The sequence below is a fragment of the Orbicella faveolata genome, unplaced genomic scaffold (assembly GCF_042242905.1).
Source record: "Orbicella faveolata isolate gen_17 unplaced genomic scaffold, um_ofav_v1 contig_34, whole genome shotgun sequence".
NCBI classification, from domain to species: Eukaryota; Metazoa; Cnidaria; class Anthozoa; order Scleractinia; family Merulinidae; genus Orbicella; species Orbicella faveolata.
In genome coordinates, this window is record NW_028301563.1 from 28,923,148 (window position 1) to 28,932,500 (window position 9,353).

Here is a 9,353-nt window from a genome sequence, read left to right on the forward strand (position 1 = left end):
ATATGAAATTTCCTCAGTAAGTCACGCATCCGGAAAATTATCTGTTAGAGCTACCGCACACCACGTTTGATTGCAATAACTCTTACAACTTTGAACAGCTTGACGTAAAATGGCGTACAACAGTCGGGATTTGAAAGTCGTTTCCATAGTTCAGCTCGTAATGACCGCCATCTTCTTGATCCTTGGTTTAGTAGATCGATTTCAAGTAAGATATTTACATACCAGCTTTCTGATGTCGCCATGTTGGACGGCTGCCATTGTAAGTAGACTTTGGTCGCACGATTCCATGCTTTTCCTCCCACGTTTAATCTAACGCTCTAGACTGCTCGTAGCTACTAAAACCCTGCGAATTACAGCCGTTTCATGCAGCTAGCTTCCGATCGGGGAGACCAGTTCATTTTCTTAGCTATATAGTTCGCTTGACGAAGTTCCATCTATCAGCGACTCGAATTGGCCTTCTTCGCGTGGAACAGTTTTCAGGTTTTCAGATTCGGGTTGTTTGTTTCCTTGTTTGTTTGTTTGACGTTTAGACTTTAATCAGTCTGGAATCACTATGAACTTTCACTCTATGAGGAAGAGCATGAACCATTTTCAGAATTGACTTCCCTCTACGACCAGCTGCTCACTCATTCTGTAATATTCACCGTCTTTAGTCAATCAGTTTATTTGTTTTCTTCATGCATAGCTTGAATTTAGTTTTACCGAGAGTCTGAAATGAATAACTGTCAATAACAGTTTGCTAGGAGAGAAAATTTCCTCATGTGAGTGAGTGGTTAGATAATGGCTGAGAATTAATTGCTCAAAATTGTAACTGTGAGCATAGAAATAAGGCGTTTTTATCCGAGATGCCCAAGAACGAGGTCTGCAGTTGAGAAATTTTACTATTAAGTGAGATTCTAGCCCTCCAATCCAGACCCTCGCTCAGAAGCATAGTTATTTCTCAGTCTTCGTCGATCTGTTTGCGTGGCTGCACTCGTCTGGTAGTTCGATAGCCATAAGCTTAAATTTTATCTTTTGACAGTTGACTTGCGAGGTTTGAAACCACATTAACTGTGAGAAATGACAGAATTCTTTATAACTGTTGACACCACAGTGATCGTACCCCGCTGAAAGCGGAATATCGATATCGCCTAATACTGATTTGCATTCGCCTGGGATGCGGCCTGTATACAATGGTGGAGAGAGGGTTGACAGGGGTTTTTTGGGCTGAACAGACATGACACGACTTTGCCAATATGAGTGACTTCTTTATTCAGTATTGCCACACTTTTTATTGCGATAATCCTATTTTAGTTAAATAAAATAATGATTTCACTAACAATTATGTTTATATTAGTAGCGGTGAACAATGAAACGTTACAGAAAACAGTGTTAAACGGTAAAATACTAAGTTATTTTTGTTGCAAGATTCAACAACTCTCGCTCTGATGCAGCCGAAGAGTGTTGAATTTATAGGAAAACCTTTGGGCATGTGCTTTGTGTACTGTGCAGTCGAGGGACTAATGTCCAGATTCCTCTTAACCCGCCCAAAGTCCCTCAACCGTCGACGTCAGCCAGTTTTTGTCGCTATTATTCCGGCAGAATGCTTGATTCGTTTGCTGCACTATCATGCTCAAAATAATGCTGGCATAAGGTGTAACATTTTATCTCCCGCTGAATGCAGTGGTTGTGTGAGAAACAGGCTCTATTGTTCATCGAATCCTTCCCCAAAGCCTTTCTCTTACCGACCCCTCCCTTCAACCTCAACTCAAATAAGCCCTTAAGATAACGGAAAAAAAATAATAAATAAAACTAAGTAAAAAGACATGAACCCCGCTTGCACCCAAACCGCACGGATCATCAAACACGTTACGACAACAGATACTCAGACTGTCTTGCGAAGTGCAAACATCTTGTGCACCTGCATCAGTTTTTAGTTGAGTGTTTTCTTTGGAAATCATCCTGACAGTGTCTGATAGTTCTCTTTTCTTTCAACCAAGGTGTTACCAGTTGGCATCGTAGGCCTGGTTTTGTCCGGCATGTCAAGACGTCCCCCGAATTTGGTAAGACAGTTGTATACAGCATTCACTGATGAAGTTTTTTCCATAAGACTATAGCAATGGTCTTTTATCTCCCATGAGCAAAAACATAAACCAAAAACTAGGAACCCATGATTAATGTTTGTTGAAGCGAGCTCTAGATCAGCACAGCCCTGGGGGCTCCTCCCCTCGGGACCACAACATTAGAGCGCACATCTGGCAACACATGGCACCGTCACCGGAACGGCACCGCACTGCATGGCACTGCACTGCACCGCACCGCACTGCATTGCACTGCACTGCATTGCAACGCACTGCACAGCACGGCACGGTACGACACGGCACGGCCATGTACTCATTCATTCTGACTCGCTTCTCTTCTTTTTTGCTCTATTTCAGATTTATGCCCTTAAGTCAGTCAGCGTGGCTTGTGCGGCGATGTCAGCAGCAACAATGTACCATTATCAATGGGGTATTGGCCTATTGTTAAGCCGGAAGGCGGGTTACCCTTTTTACATTGTAGAAAAGGACACAGAATTCAAGTTCACCGCTCAGGAAAATACTATGTTGGCCATATCCTCCTTAGCTATTCTATTTTCTATCATTGAGATGATCCTCGCCTTTGCAAGCGCCAAGAGCTGCGGTGACATAGGCTATGAGCCTCCTCAAGATAATCAGGTACGCATAGTTACCGATGGAACGAAAGACTACTTTTAATTCAAGTACATTCTGAAGTTTTTCTAGAATTCAAGAAATCGACGATGGCGGATCAAAGATGGCGGCTGTTCAGATATTGTAATGCCATAGTGCTTATATTTCTGAAAAGTGCTCCTGGAATTATTGATTTCCTACGTGTTCAATGTTTCTTTTGTCCTGTTTGTTTTATTTTATTTTTTAAAGAAAATGTTCAAATGTTGTTGATCATGGACAATACCTAGCTAGTTCTCAGGCATGCTACTTAATTGAAAAAAAAAAAATTTTCAAATAGACATAATACGCCTAAAATTCCCAACTAGCGGGAAGCAGACCAGTTGGCTATTTGCAAGCATGACCGAGGAGTTGAACTAGGGTCTCCCGAGAAAAAACTCCAGCTTAGTGGTCAGAGCGTGGCTTGAACCCGCGACCTCCGGATTTGAAGTCCCGCGCTAAACCCATGCTGCCTAGCCTCCCAAAAGCTGCGTTGCTTAGAATAATTGAAAGCTATTTGGCCTTGTGAATTTTCTTGTCCTCTCAGTTTAATTCCAAACAAATAAAACACAACAGTTATGCCGCTTTCTTTCATTTTATTGTTTTAAATTAAAGTAATGAACTGTAAATACATGATTCGCTTGTTAGTTTGGTAGTGTGCGAGAAATGAAACGAAATCACATCATTTGAAAGAAGAAACTTGAAGCTGCATCGAACGTGATTTGAAGTTGACTTGTACCTCACACTCGAATCCGGGCTTGAGGTTGCTACGATTAATAGGGTGACATGCGCGACTTAATGTCAAGCTGTCAAAACATCATTTTTATTTCATGTTTACAGGGAGTGTACGCATTTCACCGATTAGAAACCGGACAAATCCAACTGCAACCACTACAACCGACCTATTTTGCAGCCTAGCCGATGGTTGCAGGTCAGGCGGTGTTTGCTGGTCAGCAGATGGTTGCAGCTCAGCCGATGGTTGCATGTCAGCCGCTGATTGCAGGTCAGCCGGTCCTTGCACGTCAGCAGATGGTTGAAGGGCAGCCGATGGTTGCAAGTCAGCAGATGGTTTCAGCTCAGCCGATGGTCGCTGTTCCAGTGTCTAACCAATAAAAGCCCAATCAGTAATTATCTTCCTTGTTTTTCCTTCTTGGTCTCCAAGAAGGAATAAATGTTTGGACGGTTTTTGAGAAAGTGTAATTTGTATTCGATGGTTGTCCATATTTAACCGTATTCAGTATAGTTAGATTAGGTTTTCATGTCCTCAGTCGGGTGTCTGGAAAACCCGAATAGCGAATAGCGAACAGCGAATAGTCCCGAATAGCGAATAGCGAATAGTGCGAATAGTGCGAATAATGGTGAACAGTCTCGAATAGTGGCGAATAGTCTCGAATAGTGGCTAATTGTGGCGAATAGTGGCAAAAATGGTGGCAAATAGTGGCAAATAGTGGCAAATAGTGGCAAATAGTGGCAAATAGTGGCAAAGAGGGTACCCAGTATCTCGCAGTCAACCTCGTAGCAACTTGGGATGGGATTTTCCCGCTAAAAAGCACAAACGCTTATCAGGACAAAAAGGTGTTTCTAAACTTAATTTTTTATGTTTTAACCGCTGCAAAAGCGTAAATACGTCTTTATTAGGTTGCTTATTTGGATAATTATTTAACGCTGGATATTAGATCTAAAGCGGTGACTATTGACGACTATTCGTCACTATTCGCCACTTTTAGCGACTGTTCGCCACTATTCGCACGATTCGAGACTATTCGCACTATTCGGGACTATTCACTGTTCGCTATTCGCGACTATTTGCTATTCGCTATTCGGGTTTTTCAGACACCCGTCCTCAGTCGTAGGTCCACTGGGATTGACAGAGATAGCCTTTCCCTGCTCGTACTGTTCGCCTGCTCACTTTACATCTACATTACTTACGCTTTAGTAATGAAACTTGTGATGAGTATGATATTCAGGATTTTTACATTTAGTGGTGCTTATATAATATTCGGCGATGGTATCACAACCCGAGTGAATAATTTGTTTTTCTTGGTCGTCACCAAGTTGGTGAAGCAGTCACAATTACTTTGTAGTCCTGTGGAGACGTCGGGTAAGTAGAGGGGGTCGGGGAGGAGGGTAAGCCCGGCAAAGTCGACGCGTCGCCACAAATGGTCCTGACATTAAATGCGAATGAAAGATAATCTTACAAGTTGTATGCTAGCCATTTTGAATTTTAATGCGCGTTCATCTAGTGCGACGTCTGGAGTCGAGAATGTTCGGAAACTGCTCGGAACCCTTAGAGAACGGTATTATTATTTTCGAGGCATGATCGGATGTCCCGAGAATACCTGAATAGACCATTTCCGAGTTGTCTTTTGCCTCTGTATCAAAACGAGTCTAAGTGCGAAAGTACAGGTTCATTTTCATTCTGAATCAAAGTCGTTTCCAGTAAGAATGGTTTCGCACTTAGCTTGGTTTTGAAACAGAGGCACAAGGAAACTGGGAATGGCCTATTCAAAGGACGTCCCAGTATTCGTATTTCAACTCTAGTCCTCACATCACATGACTGCATGTTTCAAATTCAAGATGGCCGCTGTAAAGTTGAAAGGTCACGTTGTATCTTACTTTTCATGCTTTTGTCTTCCAATTTGAAGCGAGGCCCGCGTGTGCGTCGCCCAACCTCTGTGACGCCGATTTTGTGGTTTGGCGTGCTTCGATTATTGTCATTACTGAAGATTTCTAAGAATTTAATAAACCGTGACAATCATTTTATAAACCGTAATAATCATTAGTGCATTGTGAATTGCTTTTTATGTGTGGCTCATCCGTACATAACTCAATACTTATTGATCAGTCAGTGTGCATATCATCTCCAGAGAACAAAAGCACGCCAGTTTCGAGTACACTTTGTAATTTGAATTAAAAAGTGCTTATTTGGCAGTGCTGGTTAAAAGGTTTTTTTTTTAATCATTTCTTTTTATCGGTGGGAATACAACCTTCTACTTTCGTTTAGTCTGTTGATTGAGAGTGACGCGAAGTGTTTTCCTGATTGTAAGATTGCTGCCCTACCCAAACAACTCTCTCCCGTGTCTATATCATTGAACAGGTGGCATTCACGCCAGCGAAATCTTTTGAGAGAAATCAATCCCAGGTGTGAGCGCGCGCTATTTTCTAATTGGTGAACGTACGGATTGAAAGTAATTGACAGTTGATGCAATCGGATTGCATGGAAATTGGCTGGCGTTATTTGAAAAGCCTGGGTTTTATGGTAGGCGTTCCCCTTCTTCCTTGATCGCGTTTTACATCCCCCCCTGTCCCCACCCCCCCTTCCTCCTTACTCCTTCGCCGTTTACGCCTGGAAAGTAGGCTAACGCAGCTGGTCAGGAGTATTTCGCAGAACGCCGACGTGAATTCACTTTTTGCACACGGTTTAGACTCGCTTAGTCCGTTAGTACGCGCTGCACTCCGGATCAGGAGAAGTCTGGGTTCGAGCTCTGGCCAGGGTGATGAAACTGAGTTGAATTGAGTTAGAGGCTTCATTTATACCCGGTAAAAAATTTTTCAGCGTAATTTAAAAGTATAATATCTAAGTCTGCCTAACTAAACTGACTAATAATTATTATTTTTGGAGTTCTTAATATAACACATCAAAACGTACTTTATTTCCTCACAGATAAAATTACAGCTTTTTATGTTTACAGTATATCTTATCGGTTTATAAATATTATAGTTAGAGTGTGGGTGTCAAGTAAACCATTCGCTTTTCTAGTTATATTAACCAACTTGGCCCCCATATTTACAAAATTAGATAACTTTCTGTACAGGCGAGGGACCAGAAAGTAGCGGAGAAAATAATAAAAATAATAAACATAACAAACGTACAAACGAGCAATTTAAATTACAATTACAGTGCGATAAGATAAAAAATAAATAAATAAGGTAAAGCGGACAAGTTTTACGAGAGAGCGAATTTAAACAGAGCAAATAATAGCTACAAGAAATCGGTTAGTTTGGGGATCGTTTTGCTATGCTTTGGCAAGACACTTTACTCTCACTAAACCTCTCTCCACGCAGGTGTTTAATTGGTTACTGGCGAATTTAATGCGGGGGGGTAACCCTGCGATGGACTAGCATCCCATCCAGGGGGGAATAGAAATACTCCCGGGCTCTTCATGCTATGGAACTACTACACGCGCTGACCTGACGGGCCACTTGGCTCAAGTGCCCCGAGGTTTGTCCTTTGTCCATCCAGGGCTGTTTATTAATTATATACGAATTCTTTATACCAGCATGCAACAGTCCAGTGACCACAAGAAATAAAACAAGAAATAAAACACAACAGCAAGGAAGAAAAAGCACTTTTGCATCGACAAATCGTTTGAATATATAGTTTCGACAATATGCTCGATACTTTTGCGTATAACTGGCGCGATTTATTTTGTTTACAGAAGTGGCAAACAAGCTAATAAAATCTGATTTCTGTTGTATTGGTAAATGAAATAAACATTATATGAATCAATGCATTCATTTTTTATACGAATGTTGAGACCGAGATGAGCCTAAATGTTATGAAAATTCTAGGGTCAATTAATTAACCTTTTGGGTTGTCCGTGCTTTTTCATTCAGAGCTATTCGACTAAAGTTAAAAACAAAAACTAATATATAGATTTAGGCCAGCCTAAAAGCGTAGCTCCTGGGCCGGGTTGTTCACAGCCAAATTAAGCTAACCCAGGAAAAGGTAGAAATTTGATTTCAATTGAGTTTTGTAGCTTTGCGTTGAGGTTTTCTGTATATTGTTTGGTCTTCTGTTTTGAGTTTTAATAATCGCTATGCACACAAATCAAAGCAGGAAAAAACCTATGTATAGAAGAAAAAAAGTTATAATTCGGTTAATTTTTAATCCTGGGTTAGCGGTAACCGGCTTCCGAAATATCCTGCCCTGTTTTAAACAAGTTAAACTGAGATGAGCCCGCGATCTAATCAAAACCGGCACTTGGTCAGCGGTCAACTTCATAAAAACACGCGACCACGATGAGCTGTAAACTTGAACTCGCGATATGGTCACGTGATAATGGTCACCGGATACCTTGTTTTGACAGGTGTCAATTGATGATAACATGGATGTCCAGTATCAAAGAAGTACACGATAAACCAAGGCTACATGTCTCTGTCAACCTATTATTTATAGTATGGCCGCCATGTTGCGCGACTCGTCGTCGTCGTCGTCGTCGTCGTCGTCTTCGTCATCGTCGTCGTCATCGTCGCCGTCGTGCGTACGGGCCCACGAGCAATATCGCTAGCTATGATAACCATGAGAAAATCAACTCATGGGTTTCCTTTTCTTTCCTATATGAGTATGGAGCTCCGCTTGGCGGCCCTTGGGGCCGCCGGAGCTCCGCTACCAAAAATTTAGACGTTTGGACCAGGTTGTTCGAAACGTATTCAGAAACATTGATTTCGTTTTTTTTTTTTCATGGATCTCGCGTGCGACTCAGCCCATGAACTTGCAAAAATGAATCCACCAATATTTTTTCTTCAAAACCGGCCTCAAGCTAGTTAGCAATAAGTGACCATGAGGAGGCAAGAGGGGAGAGAGTTGAAAGTAACATATCAAACGCGAAACGTAATATATCAAACGCGTATTTTTGACGAACTTCGAGCTATTTGAAAATGTGGTCAAACACTGTCTTGAGTGCTTGATACATCTTCTCAATCGAGACTAAAATAGAAAAGAAAATGGAGAACTAAAATCGTCAAAATCTATGCTAATTGAGATCAGATATCCAAACACCGTCACCATCATGAATCTCTTTGTTTAGACTTCATGAGTTAATAATGCTTTGAGAGCTAAAGAGGATTTTCACGACATGTAACATTAATATTGCTTAAAATATTAAATATAAATATTATAAAGGTGCTGTTTACAGCTACTGAGAAGAAGCAAGAAGAAAGCTACTGATGGGCATTGCAGCTGGATACTGCAACAGCAACCATCGGCTGAGCTGCTCTATTGGTCAGTTGCGGTTGGGTTTGTCCTGCTGCAAACTGACTTGGTACATTGCCCGCCTGAAAATTAAAGAAACACAAAAACAGCGTTTTGACAGCTTGGTATCGAGTCATGCATGCAAATCACTGTGAGCATTTATCCGAGGGAAAAGTACGGCCGTGAAACATAACAGGTAGAAGACAAGAGCAGTAGGGATCTAAATTAACGGCAAGCCTACAGGAGGCAAGGTGACCTCATGGTTGGTGCGCTCGTCTTCGTATCAAGCAGTCCGGGTTCGAGCCCTGGCCAGGGAGATTGTGCTGTGTTCTTGGGCAAGACACTTTACTCTCACAGTGCCTCTCTCCACCCACGTGTATAAACGGGTACCGGAGAACTTAATTAATGCTGAGGGTAACCCTGCGAAGGACCAGCATCCCATCCAGGGGGGAGTAGAAATACTCCTAGTCGATCGCTTCATGTTACAGAAACTGGGATAAGCTCCAATGCTGCTGATAGGCTGCTTGGCTCCTATGTAGACTTCACCTACAGCAGAGTGAATACTGTTAACCTATAATAAACTGTGTCAAGAGCGAGATACTTTCATACTCGCTCAATGCCCCTCTCCCCGTTTTTAAGCCTAACGGTTGAATGTTTCGCCCGTTTCAAGGCTA

The 9,353-nt window shown here is 41.9% G+C and overlaps 2 protein-coding genes across 2 annotated transcripts in view; one reads left to right on the top strand and one right to left on the bottom strand.

Annotated features, from left to right (window-relative positions):
• The first annotated feature begins 45 nt into the window (after positions 1 to 45).
• Positions 46 to 5,636, top strand: LOC149105653 (uncharacterized). The gene is made up of 4 exons (XM_089271111.1): positions 46 to 259; positions 1,980 to 2,042; positions 2,418 to 2,696; positions 3,546 to 5,636. The coding sequence occupies exons 1-4, from the start codon at positions 110 to 112 to the stop codon at positions 3,621 to 3,623; spliced, it is 570 nt and encodes a 189-aa protein (XP_089127237.1). The 5' UTR covers positions 46 to 109; the 3' UTR covers positions 3,624 to 5,636.
• Positions 5,637 to 6,196: 560 nt separating this feature from the next.
• The window catches only part of LOC149105654 (uncharacterized), a 3,999-nt gene continuing 842 nt past the window's right edge, over positions 6,197 to 9,353 (bottom strand). Inside the window, exon 2 of the mRNA XM_089271112.1 lies at positions 6,197 to 8,762. Within this exon, the coding sequence (XP_089127238.1) occupies positions 8,649 to 8,762 (114 nt within the window). The 3' untranslated portion in view covers positions 6,197 to 8,648. The remainder of the gene's footprint in view (positions 8,763 to 9,353) is intronic.

Bases quoted from the DNA above. Each gene is read 5' to 3' on its own strand.
- LOC149105653 (XM_089271111.1), top strand. From the start codon at position 110: ATGGCGTACAACAGTCGGGATTTGAAAGTCGTTTCCATAGTTCAGCTC. The intron at 2,043-2,417 runs GTAAGACAGTTG...GCTCTATTTCAG, and splicing joins CAAGACGTCCCCCGAATTTG to ATTTATGCCCTTAAGTCAGT. The intron at 2,697-3,545 runs GTACGCATAGTT...TCATGTTTACAG, and splicing joins AGCCTCCTCAAGATAATCAG to GGAGTGTACGCATTTCACCG.